The sequence below is a fragment of the Sturnira hondurensis genome, unplaced genomic scaffold (genome assembly GCF_014824575.4).
Source record: "Sturnira hondurensis isolate 20B ecotype Veracruz unplaced genomic scaffold, ASM1482457v3 Scaffold0000880, whole genome shotgun sequence".
In the NCBI taxonomy this organism is placed as follows: Eukaryota; Metazoa; Chordata; class Mammalia; order Chiroptera; family Phyllostomidae; genus Sturnira; species Sturnira hondurensis.
In genome coordinates this window covers 4,486,448-4,499,382 of record NW_028073511.1, presented here as the reverse complement: position 1 = coordinate 4,499,382, position 12,935 = coordinate 4,486,448, and the positions used below count along the sequence as shown (strand labels likewise).

Here is a 12,935-nt window from a genome sequence, read left to right as displayed (position 1 = left end):
TTTTATTTTCCCCTGGGAGATTTAATACGTAGGAGATAGAGAACAAATTATGAATACTTAGTTGCTGTAGAAATCTAGCAAATGTGCCAGAACAGGGCTGGTGATAGGTGACAGTCTAAAAAAGTTAGAAATAGCCCTGGCTGGTGTGGCTCAGTGGATTGAGCACGGGCCTGTGAACCAAACAACTACGGTTTGATTTCCAGTCAGGGCACGTGCCTGGGTTGCAGGCCATTTCCCAGCAGGGGATGCGTGAGAGGCAACCATACATTGATATTTCTCTCCCTCTCTCCTTCCCCTCTAAAGATAAATAAATAAAATCTTTAAAAAAAAGGAACACCTACTGGTGTGTTTCTCTTTAAGCCTCTGTTTTAGTTTCCTTCATCTGTTAAACTGGGCTTCCACCTGTGCACAGGACCAGAGTACACCAAGAGCCAGTTCTTTTATCTGGAACTTCTCAGTTTGCTTGTAGTTGGTTTCCTTCTATCCTTTCACCTTCCCGATTGAAGAGTAAGTTGAATGGTAAACAATAGTGGGATGAGTAGACTCACTCTCCCTGTCCCATCATCTGGCTCCTATACTGGTGGTCCCAGGGGTGTGGAGGACCCAAACAGGAATGAAGGGTTTGCAGGAACGGAGAGTAGACAGTGCACTTGGCTCTTGTCATTTGGATCCCTTTTCCCCTTTGGGCACCATTAGTAGATGCTGATGAGGAAGAAGATGTTCTGTTCATCTCTGTGCCATTTACACATCTATGTGATCACTATTAATAATGAAGCCTTAATAATTGTTCTTTATTAAAAAAAATTTTTTCTCACTCGAGGATGTGATTGATTTTAGAGAAAGGGGAAGGGAGGGAGAAAGACCAGGGAGAGAAACATTGATGGGTTGCATCTTGTTCACACCTTGACTGGTGTGAACTGCAACCCAGGCATGTTCCCTGACCAGGAATTGAACTGGCAACCTTTCAGTTTGCAGAATGATGCCCTGAGCCACACAGGCCAGGGTGAAAAACATAGTTTTAACAGTTGAGAAAAGGAATTGTAAAACAAGTCCTTTATAATCTTAATGATGGCAAGTTTTCAGGTACTTCAGAAGTTGTTATTCCTGCTTCTATTTTTCTGTTAGTGGTCTTCAGGAGTTACTCTTAATTTTAATTTCAAAAATTCCTCAGAAAAATATTAATTTTATAAATTATAAACACTATGTAATATTTTTACAGAATTTGGAAAATAAGGGTAAAAATTAGTTATAATTGTACATTTACTAAGCATACTGTTTTGATCTGTTTAGCGTCTAGTATTTTTGTGTACATGTTTTTCCTGTATGTCCATTCATATGTGGTAAAAAATTGTACTGATTTAATCTTGTTTCTCTTTTCCATTAACATTACATCATTTCAATGTATCTGCCAGCTATAATTTGCCTTTATTTTAATTTGAAAAACGTGCTAATACCTTGTTCTAAACTGTATTTCTTTCATCACTAACAGTGTTTAGCCTTATTTATTGTTCATTTTTAGTTGTATTTGTAAATCATGTACTTTGAAACTGTCTTTATAGATCTGTTTTCTTGTGTAAGCTCTTTAAATATTAACTTTTTGTCATATTGCTGAAATTCAAATAACCTATTCTTATTGGGGCAAATATCAGTTATGTGTCCTTGGCAAAGGTATATTCTTTCCAAGATTGAAGGTTGAGTCTATATTGGAGAATCTGTTTGAGAGCCTTGATTATGGGGATGGAAAGTTATTACACAGCGTTTTACTCATTAAAAACATTGGATCCTTATACTTCTTTTCTTTCAGAATACAGATAATACTCAGGAGCCAAAGGTAAGAGCTCTTTGTGGAGTTGGAAGGAGACTTTTTTGAGGCTTGCAGGTACAAGATGTATCCATCTAGTGGAGGGTGACCTTAGCCTTGATTTATTTGATCACTGAGCTAAGGTGGAAGGGAGTTAAAATGACAATATCTGAGATTTCTTGAAGGAAATTTAATGGACTCATAGCAACATGGTCTTATTGATTTCTTGAGAATGCCAGTGTTTAAGAAGTGAATGTGTTGATGAAAAAAATACTTTTGAATTTCTTGTTAGCAACTGTTATAATAGTACATTTTAAAAAATCATTTTCTTTTTAGAATTAGGAAATAGAAGAAACTCAGGTGTAACCACTGTTTGCTTGTCTATTAGAACTTAATAGTCAAAAAGTTGTTTCTCTGTCATTCAGGCTCAAGCACACTGTCGTGTCGGGGTGGCAGCCCTGAATACTCTGGCAGGTTACATTGACTGGGTGTCCATGAGTCACATCACTGCTGAGAACTGCAGGCTCCTGGAGGTGCTGTGCCTGCTTCTGAATGAACAGGAGCTTCAGCTGGGAGCCGCTGAATGTCTTCTCATTGCAGTCAGCAGGAAAGTATGTTACTGCTTCAAACTGACTTGTATCCTTGAAGTGTCTGAGGGCTGTGTGTGCATTCAATTGTATGTTGTGATAGAAAAACACTTAAAGGTTTGTTTTGGTTTTTTTACTTGATGCCAGCTCCCAACCTGCCTTCAACTATTTTTGGATAACAGTTTGCCAGTATTCTAGGCATTTATTGGCAAAATACGCAGAGGTTGGGCAGGCTAGTTGGTTCTTGAAACAGCTGTGAAGCTTGGCACTTCACACTTAAGAGATAAAGGTAGTGTTAAAGTTTAAAACTTGATGCTTATGTCAGAGAATCATAGATGGTGGCTACCAACAAATGGGACCATGACTCTTCCCCATAGCAATGCTATCTTCAGATGTCACTTACTTTGCTTTGGTATTTGTTTTCATATCACATTTAAAAATACAAGTTTTATCCAAATTAAGATTTAAACATTGTTTAAAAGATTTTATTTACTTACTTTTTATAGAGGGAAAGAGAGGGAGAGAAACATCGATGTTGACTGGTTGCCTCTCACATGCCCTCAACTGGGAACCTGGCACACAACCCAGGCATGTGCCCTGACTGGGAATGGAAACGATGACCTTTGGGGTCGAAAGCTGGTGCTCAATCCACTGAGCCACACCAGCCTAGGCTCTAGATTGGGTTTTAAAAAGCTGGCTTTGCTCCCCTGGCTGGTGTAGCTCAGTGGATTGAGCACGGGCCTGTGAACCAATGGGTTGCCAGTTCAATTCACAGTCAGGGCACATGCCTGGGTTGCAGGCCAGTTCCCAGCAGAGGATGCACGAGAGGCAATCATACATTGATATTTCTCTCCCTCTCTCCTTCCCTTCCCCTCTAAAGATAAATTAAAAACTGGCTTTGCTTTAGTGTTCAGTCAGCCTGGGAACTATGTGAGAAATTATGGTCAGTATATTTGATTATATAGGTAAGAAGATGTTAGTAATTGGAAGCTTTTAATAATATAGTTTTTGTACTACCTGTGTTTCCCTAAAATCGGGTCTAGGGCAAATTAGAAGACCGGAAGCCCTTAATGGTCTTATTTGGAGATGTTGCCATGCACTATATTCTCTCTGCTGCACAGTGAGTATCTACTTTAGTATGTTTTTTTCTAATTCCTTGTTATATCATGCTCAGATATATCTGAAGTTCCTATCTGAATGCTGACAGTCAGTTGACAGTGTTTCTAATAAGAAAATCAGGCAGTCTTAAAGGGACTTGAACCTTTTTGAAGACCTTATACTGGAAATAAGTTGTGGCCACTGACTCAGCATTGATTCACGTCACAGTTTTCCCCATTTTCTCCAGACAGCTCATCTCCATGATTTTCTTTGTCTGCTTCTGATGATCCCTAAGCCTCCTAGTCGCCTTGGTGACTATGCCTTAGACTGCTTAGATCTGGACTCGAGTCTGTCCCAGGGCCTGGCTTGATTATATAACTTGAGATTTGCCTCCCTTATTTCCTTATCAAAATAGTTAATGCCTGAAGTGTTGAGGCTCTTGCAAACAGCAGAAACAATGTGGTCAATGAGAACTGTGTTCATAAAACCTAAAAACATATTCAAGGTTCTAAAATAATGGGTTCTGCTTGTTTTGTTCCCATTGCTCTGGTAAATATTAAAGCATTTCCTGATACTGTATTTCTAATCAGGGAGTCATGTAGAACCATGTCTTACAAATAATGAAAGCTGTTGAGACACCCTCTTTTCAATACTTATCACTGATTCTTGGTCCCAAGGACAAGTGAAAATATGTGAGATACACATGCATTACTTTAAATCTTCTTACTGTTTATCCTAATACAGCTTTTATGATGGCTTTCCTATGGAGACTTCAGCTCTGTTTTTAAGGGGTCCTATTAATTAAATGAGTGATAGCTCTTTTGAGCCACTGAAGTTACTGTCTCTAAGACCCATTAGTTACATAGAGACCATGACATTCACCCTGAGGTGTTCTATCTCCATTTGCGCCACTGATACTAATCAGCAAAGCTATGATTCAGACCCAAGCAATCAGACACCAAAGCCTGCATTGGAAACCATAATGCCATACTTAATGCCACACTGCCCTTTAGTATTGTGGGAGCCTAGGTCTTACTTGTCTCAAGGGCCCAGCTCTTTTTTTTTTAATTTAAGATTTTATTTCTTTATTTTTGAGAGAGGGGAAGGGAGGAAGAAAGAGGAGAGAAACATCAACGTGTGGTTGCTTCTTCTGTACTCCCTACCAGGGACCTGGCCTACAACCTAGGCATGTGTCCTGACGGGGAATCGAACTGGTGACCCTTTGTTCTCAGGCCAGCACTCAATCCATTAAGAGATACCAGTGAGGGCAAGGCCTCAGCTTTTTACATTATATTGTACTACCTCCAGAACACAGCTGATATGGCTGCTGTCCTCAGTAGGGGTATTTTTGTTTGTTTTTTTTTAATTTCATTTAGGGGAGAGAGAGAAAACACAACTAAGATATTCGGCCAGGTCCTCATTATTAATTCTTGTTACTATAAATAGTTTTATGTCATTATAGGTCAAGTTTTGCCATTAAATAAGTTATAATTATTTTTTTATTTAAAGAATTATGAGGAATTGCAATCAGAACTAAGTGAGAATGAGACACAAAGTTATGTTTTTATTACAGTGTTTTTAAGGCTTTCTTTTTTAAAACAATTTAAGGTCCACAGTGAAATTCAGGGGAAGGTACAGCAGTTTCCCATATACCCCCTGACTCAATATATGCACAGTCTCCCCCCTTATCAACATCACTGTCCAGGGTGATACATTTGTTACAATTGACGAACCTACATGGACACAGAAAATCATCCAAATTCCATAGTTTACCTTAGGGTTTACTTTTGGTGTTTTATCTTCTATAGATTATTAGCCCTGAATGATATCCCATTGTCTAGATGTACCAGGTTCTATTTATCCATTCACCTATGAGAGGATATCTTGGTTGTTTCCAGGTTTTGGGGATTATGAATGAAACTGCTATTGACATCCAAGTTTAACATGCTATAAAAGCTGCAGGCTTCTGTGTGAACACAAGTTTTCAACTCCTTTGGGTAAATACCAAGGAGGGGCAATTGCTGAATTATATGAGAAACGTGTCCTTAGTTTTGTAAGAAACTGTTAAACTGTCTTCCAAAGTGGGTGTACTGTTCCCAACAATAATGATTTTCTATTGCTCTACATTCTTGATAGCATTTGGTGTTTTCCTTGTTGGATTTTGGCCATTCTAATAGTTGTGCAGTATTTTGTTATTTAATTTGCATTTCTCTGATGACCTGTGAAGCACCTTTTCTTTCCTTTTTTAAAAATTATATTTTATTGATTGTGCTACTCTAATTGTCCCAGTTTTTCCCCTTTGCCACTCTTCACCCAGCACCCCCCACTGCTTCAGGCAGTCCCCACACCATTGTTCATGTCCGTGGGTTATGCTTATAAGTTCTTTGGCTACTCCATTTCCTATACTACTCCATTTCCTATACTGTACTTTACATCCCCATGGCTATTCTGTAACTACCTGTTTGTACTTCTTAATCCCCTTACCTCTTTACTCATTCCTCTTTACTCCTTTCCTATCTGGCAACCATCAAAACACTCTCAGGATCCATGATTCTGTCTCTGTTCTTCTTACTTGCTTAGTTTGTTTTTTAGATTCAGTTGTGTTGTTGATAGATATATATTTATTGCCATTTTATTGTTCATAGCTTTGATCTTCTTCTTTTTCCTAAATAAGACCCTTTAACATTTCATATAATCATGGTTTGGTGTTGATGAACTCTTTTAGTTTTTTCTTGTCTGGGAAGCTCTTTACCTGCCCTTCAATTCTAAAGGATAGTTTTGCTAGGTAGAGCAATCCAGCTGTAGGTCCCTGCTTTTCATGACTTTAAATGTTTCTTGCCAGTCCCTTCTACCCTGCAAAGTTTCTTTTGAGAAATCAGCTGAAAGTCTTATGGGAACTCCCCTGCATGTAACTAACTGCAATTTTCTGTTTATCTTTAACCTTTAGCATTTTAGTTATGATGTGCCTTGAAGTGAGCATTTTTACATTCATGTTATAGGACTCTGTGTGCTTCCTGGACTTGCATATTTGTTTACTTCACCAAATTAGGGAAGTTTTCTTTCATTATTTTTTCAAATAGATTTGCAATTTCTTGTTCTTTCTCTTCTCTTTCTGGTACCCCTATGATGCAAATGTTGGACCTCTGGAAGTTGTCCTGGAGGCTGTTTATGCTATCCCCCTTTTTTGGAGGGGATGGGATTCTTTTTTCTTCTTGTTCTCATTGGTTGTTTTTTTTCTTCCATATGTTCCCAGTCATTGATTTAACTTGGCTTCATTCACTCAACTGTTGTTTCCCCGTAAATTGTTTCTGATTTCAATTGGTGTATCCTTCATTTCTGACTGGATCTTTTTATGCTGTTGAGGTCCTCACTAAGTTCCTTGAGCATCCTTATAACCAGTGTTTTGAACTCTGCATCTGATAGATTGCTTGTCTCCATTTTGTTTAGTTCTTTTTCTGCAGTTTTGATCTCTTTTTCAATGGGCCATATTTCTTTGTCTCCCTGTGATTGTTTCTGTGTAGAGCTGCTTTGATTCCATGTCTTGTTAATGTGGCCTGATGTGGTATCCTGTTGGGTCCAGTGGCACAGCCTTGCCTCTCATCCAAGCTGGGTACTTGAGGTGCATCCTTCATGCTGTTGGCAGGTCAGTGGGAGGAATTTAGCCAGGCCAGTCAGCTGCAAGAACTGGCTATGACCACAGACCACCAACCTCTGCCCTCTGTGAAGGATCAGCCGTGCAGAGCTCTGATGTGGTCTATGGCTGTCCAGTGGGTGCTCAGGCCCTAGAGTTTCCTGGGTGGTGCAGGCCAAGGTTCACCCCAACCTGTGTTTTACTAGGGCTACTCTGCCTAAACTATAAACCAGTCTGAGATGGCTACTACTTGTGCTGGGCTTGGAGATTCCCAGTTGATGCCAAGCTATGCATCTAAGCCAGCTACTGCTAGTGCCATACCTGGGGCCACTTAGCTAGATATACAGGGCTGAGGGCTCACGATACCAGCTTTACTTGTTTGAGAGGATTTAGGAAGTTGTGAAGCCTGACCCAAGACCAACCACTCATATTGAAAAGCCACTGTTAACAGTAGTAAGTTTGGTGCGATGACACGTGCACCAGCCTGCAGTATACACGGCGTTATGGATGGGATTCAAGACGAATTCACAGGGACTACTGAGTCTTGTGGAGGAAAAGGGGCAGGTCACTCTCTTGAGGGGAGGTGCTATGCGCCCTTGCCAAGACAGGCTTTTATTGGGCTTAATTTGCACAGGAATAGAGGTATAGCTCATTAATCATTGTCAGGCAGTAAGGCTCAAACAATAGGGCTTAGGCCTTCTTCTGAGTCAGGGTCCAGCAGCTACAAAACTTTGGGAAACAAACTCATTTCCTGCTCAGACCTTTATCATTTAATTAAGAGCATTCTTTTTTTTTTTTTTGCTTATAATTTTACTTTTATTAGAGAAGAGTCATAAGAAAAGAAGAAAAACCATTCAGACATCCACAATTTTAGGTCTAGAATCAGAAAAATATTCTCACTAGTGTGTAGTACACAAGCAGAAACAGTAATGCCTTCACCATTTTCCAGAAGAATGAATAACAAAGTTTAATTATTTTTATATTAGATCATTTGGGGGAAATTTTTTTTAATATATTTTATTGATTATACCATTACAGTTGTTCTATTCCCCCCTTCATCCCCACACTCCCTCCCCCACCATTCTCCCCCCCTTAGTTTATAACCACGTGTCTCAAGTTCTTTGGATTCTATATTTCCCCCACTATTCTCGCCCTCCCCCCTATCTATTTTCTACCTACCATCTATGCTATTTTCTGTGCCTTCTCCCCCCTTCTCCCCCTCCCACCCCCCCTGTTGCTAACCCTCCATGTGTTCTTCATTTCTATGGTTCTACTTCTGATCTAGCTGTCCTCTTGGTTTGCTTTTGTTTTAGGTGTGGTTGTTAATAACTGTGTGTTTGCTGTCCTTTCACTGTTCATATTTTTCATCTTCTTTTTCTTATATAAGTCCCTTTAGCATTTCATATAATAAGGGCTTAGTGAAGATGAACTCCTTGAACTTGACCTTATCTGAGAAGCACTTTATCTGTCCTTCCATTCTGAATGAAAGTTTTGCTGGATAGAGCAATCTTGGCTGTAGGTCTTTGGATTTCATGACTTGGAATACTTCTTTCCAGCCCCTTCTTGCCTGTAAGGTCTCTTTTGAGAAATCCGCTGACAGTCTGATGGGTACTCCTTTGTAGGTGACTGTCCCCTTATCCCTTGCTGCTTCTAGGATTCTCTCCTTCATTTTGGTCTTGGCTAATGTAATTATGATGTGCCTTGGTGTGTTCCTTCTTGGGTCCAACTTCTTTGGGACTCTCTGAGCTTCCTGGATTTCCTGGAAGTCTATTTCCTTTGCCAGACTGGGGAAGTTCTCCTTTATTATTTGTTCAAATACGTTTTCCACTCGTGGCTGTTTCTTTCCCCCTTCTGGTACCCCTATAATCCGGATGTTGGAACGTTTAAAGATGTCCTGGAGGTTCCTAAGCCTCTCCTCATTTTTTTGAATTCTCATTTCTTCATTCCTTTCTGGTGGGATGTTTTGTTCTTCCTTCTGGTCCATTCCATTGATTTGAGTCCCAGTTTCCTTTCCATCACTATTGGTTTCCTGTGCATCTCCCTTCATTTCAATTAGTTTAGCCTTCATATGTTCCTCTAATTTGTGACTATAATCTACCAGTTCTGTGAGCATCCTGATAAATAGTGTCTTGAATTGTGCTTCTGAGAGGCTGGCAATTTCTCGGTTGCTTAGAGTATTGGCTCTGGGACTTTGAGTTCTTCTTGCACCATCTTTTGGGCTGTTCGTGCCTGTTCCATAGCAGGATCAGAGCCCTAAAGTGTTCACCAGAGCAGGGCAACTCAGTCGCTGGGTTGTGACGTTGTATGTGGGGGCGGGGTCAAAGAGGGACTATGGCGTCCTGTCTGCCGCCTGCCGCCTGCCTCTGTGGCCCTCACCGGTGCCGCAGTTGCTGCTGTCACCGGGCCCACGCGTTTCATCCCACTGCACGAGAGTGTGCCACCGCTGTCAGCCCTCGCCCCCTGAGGCCTGCGTGGTCTGTCTCACTGTGCTCGAATGTGCGCCCGCAGTCAGTCTGCCCCGCACCCCAACTGGTTCCAGGCTGCCTGTGCGCCTGGGTCGGGGGACCTGTCCTGTTCGACCCTGCTTGCTGCTGGCTCCGCCCCTCTTACCGTCCCCGTTGAACGGTTAGATGTCGTCCGACTTCCGTATAATTCAATTTTCTGTCCTTTGGTTGTGTCTTTGTTTCTCCAAACCTTTGTTGTATTCAGACTTGGTTGTGGGAGAAGGCACAGTGTTTCCACCTATGCCTGCATCTTGGCGGAAGTCCTCTAATTAAGAGCATTCTTAGCAAAGCAGGTTTCACAGGATTTTACATATTCTTTCTCAGGCCTGATGTCCCAGGGAGCCTGCCCTTTCCAGCACAGGGCTGCACCACCCTCTGTCATTATTGCAGGCTTAAGTCATGCAGAGGAGGCAAGATAGCCAAGAAATTAGGAGACTTCTCGCAGACAGAATGAGGACTCAGGCTTTGTCAAAGCCAAGGGGTGAGAGTCCATCACCCCCTTCCTCTATAGCCCCCCAAGTCCTTCCCTGGAGCTTCCACGTGATCATGCCTGTCTTAGGTCGTTCACCCCTTGGGGAATCTTACCTGTCATTGGCTAATTGATCAAGCATTGGGGCCAGTTATGGATGAAGGAGTAGAAGCACTCCCTCCAGGAAGATAAGCTTTGTCTCCTTAGTGGCTTATGGTCCGAAGGTGGCTCACTCAGCCATAGGGGGTTACAGCTCCTGAAACCAGGCAGGGCGGCTCCCAACAGTGCGACAGTTCCTTGGGATCTCCAGGGGGGGGCAAACAGTGTTAGCCAGGTTGATAAAGTCTCAGACATAGCAGCCTACCTCTGTGCCTCTGTGGTGCAGGGGGTTCAAAAAAGGTATAATGGCCTCTGTTTGCCTTTCTTTTTTTGTTGTTGTTGTATTCTTCTTTTTAATTTAATTATTGTTCAAGTACAGTGTTCTGTCTTTTACTCCCATCCTAGCCCACCCCCCTGTGTGGTTTCTGTCTGGGAGAAAGCTGTTCCCCAGCTCTTGCCTTGATGCCAGACACTCAGTTCCTTCCCATATACCACTAGTGCCTTTCAAGCTGCCAGCTTGTTGCTAGAGCTCAGAGGGAGTGAGTCTGAGTTAGATGAGTCTGTGTGTGGATTCTTTAAGAACTGCTTGGAGCTCCAGCATTTCCTCCACCAACTCAATCCCTGCTGGTTTTTGCAGCCAGAAATTATGTAGACTTAACTTCCTGGCACTGCAACCCTGGACTGTGGGCCTGGTGTGGGGCTGGGACTCCTTGCTTCTGAGATATACCTCCTAAATTTGTATCCAGCGCATGTGGATATGAGACTGGCCTGTTCTGCCTCTCCACCCCTCCTACCAGTCTGGATGCGTGTAGTCTCTTTAATTCTGTAGTTGTCAGGCTTCTATTCAACTCAATTTCTGACGGTTCTGAGTAATGGTTGTTCTGTAATTCAGTTGTAATTTTGATGTGGGTGCGTGAGGAGGTGAGCCATGTTTACCTATGCTGCCATCTTGACCGGAAGTCTGTAGAGCATCTTTTCATATGTTTAGTTGCCATCTGTGTATCTGAGGAGATATCTTTAGCCCATTTTTAGTAAGGTTATTTTCTTACTATAGATTTTTATGAGTTTATTGTATATTTTGGATAAATAGCCCTTTATCAGATGTGTCTTTTACAAATATTTTCTCTCAAGTCTGTGAATTATTTTTTCATTCTCTTGATTATAGTCCTTTAAATTTTGTTGTGGTATAAGGAAATGTTATACGTGCTCCCTTAGGGATCTCTCTCTAACTTCTCTCTGGTTATCAACCAATACCTAGGGAGCAACCAAAGCTGCTTTGGGCAGCTTTTTTTTATATATAAGTATATACATTGTTCTCTGGAGTCATGCTCAGAATTTACGTTACTACTCCAGAATATCCAAAGACCATATGATGCCCAAATTAGTGTCTCTTAAGGGATGAGACTGCATTGAATACTGTTCTTCATCTTTCAGTTTTGGAGGGAATTTTTTTGGTTGTTTATTTTTTTAATATATTTTATTGATTATGCCATTACAGTTGTTCTATTACCCCTTTCACTCCTCTCCACCCTGCACACCCCCCCACCATTCCCCCCTTTAGTTTATGACCATGTGTCTCAAGTTCTTTAGATTCTATATTTCCCCCACTATTCTCGCCCTCCCCCCCCATCTATTTTCTACCTACTGTCTATGCTACTTAGTCTCTGTACCTTCTCCTCCTCCCACTTGCCTATTGCTAACCCTCCATGTGATCTTCATTTCTATGGTTCCACTCCTGATCTAGCTGTCTTCTTAGTTTGCTTTTGTTTTAGGTGTGGTTGTTAATAACTGTGAGTTTGCTGTCCTTTCATTGTTCATATTTTTTTATCTTTTTCTTAGATAAGTCCCTTTAACATTTCATATAATAAGGGCTTGGTGATGATGAACTCCTTGAATTTGATCTTATCTGAGAAGCACTTGATCTGCCCTTCCATTCTAAATGAAAGTTTTGCTGGATAAAGCAATCTTGGATGTAGGTCTTTGGATTTCATGACTTGGAATACTTCTTTCCAACCCCTTCTTGCCTGTAAGGTCTCTTTTGAGAAATCCACTGACAGTCTGGTGGGAACTCCTTTGTAGGTGACTGTCCCCTTATCTCTTGCTACTTCTAGGATTCTCTCCTTCATTTTAATCTTGGCTAATGTAATTATGATGTGCCTTGGTGTGTTCCTTCTTGGGTCCACCTTCTTTGGGACTCTCTGAGCTTCCTGGATTTCCTGGAAGTCTATTTCCTTTGCTAGATTGGGGAAGTTCTCCTGTATTATTTGTTCAAATAAGTTTTCCACTTGTGGCTGTTCCTCTTCCCCTTCTGGAACCCCTGTAATTCGGATGTTGGAACATTTAAAGATGTCTAGAGGTTCCTAAGCCTCTCCTCATTTTTTTGAATTCTTGTTTCTTCATACTTTTCTGGTTGGTCATTTTTTTCTTCTGGTTCACTCGATTGATTTGAATCCCAGTTTCCTTTCCATCACTATGTTTCCTGTGCATCTCCCTTCATTTCAATTAGTTTAGCCTTCATTTGTTCCTCTAATGTGTGACTAAAATCAACCAGTTCTGTGAGCATGCTGATCACTAGTGTTTTGAACTGTGCATCTGAGAGGTTGGCTATTTCTTGGTTGCTTAGAGTTACTGGCTCTGGGGCTTTGAGTTCTTAAGCCATGTTTTGGTCTGTTCATGCCTGTTACGTACGTATGAGGAGCGGAGCCCTAGGTGTTCACTAGGGTAGGGCAACTCAATTGCTGAGTTG

The 12,935-nt window shown here is 41.3% G+C and overlaps 1 protein-coding gene across 2 annotated transcripts in view; it reads left to right on the top strand.

Annotated features, from left to right (window-relative positions):
* The window catches only part of XPO5 (exportin 5), a 68,605-nt gene that overhangs the window by 10,551 nt on the left and 45,119 nt on the right, over nucleotides 1–12,935 (top strand). The window contains exons 6-8 of one of the 2 annotated variants that reach the window (XM_037053551.1): nucleotides 1,805–1,831; nucleotides 2,227–2,412; nucleotides 3,432–3,508. In XM_037053551.1, the coding sequence (XP_036909446.1) occupies nucleotides 1,805–1,831; nucleotides 2,227–2,412; nucleotides 3,432–3,508 (290 nt within the window). The remainder of the gene's footprint in view (nucleotides 1–1,804; nucleotides 1,832–2,226; nucleotides 2,413–3,431; nucleotides 3,509–12,935) is intronic. The other variant, XM_037053559.1, reaches the window with a different exon arrangement.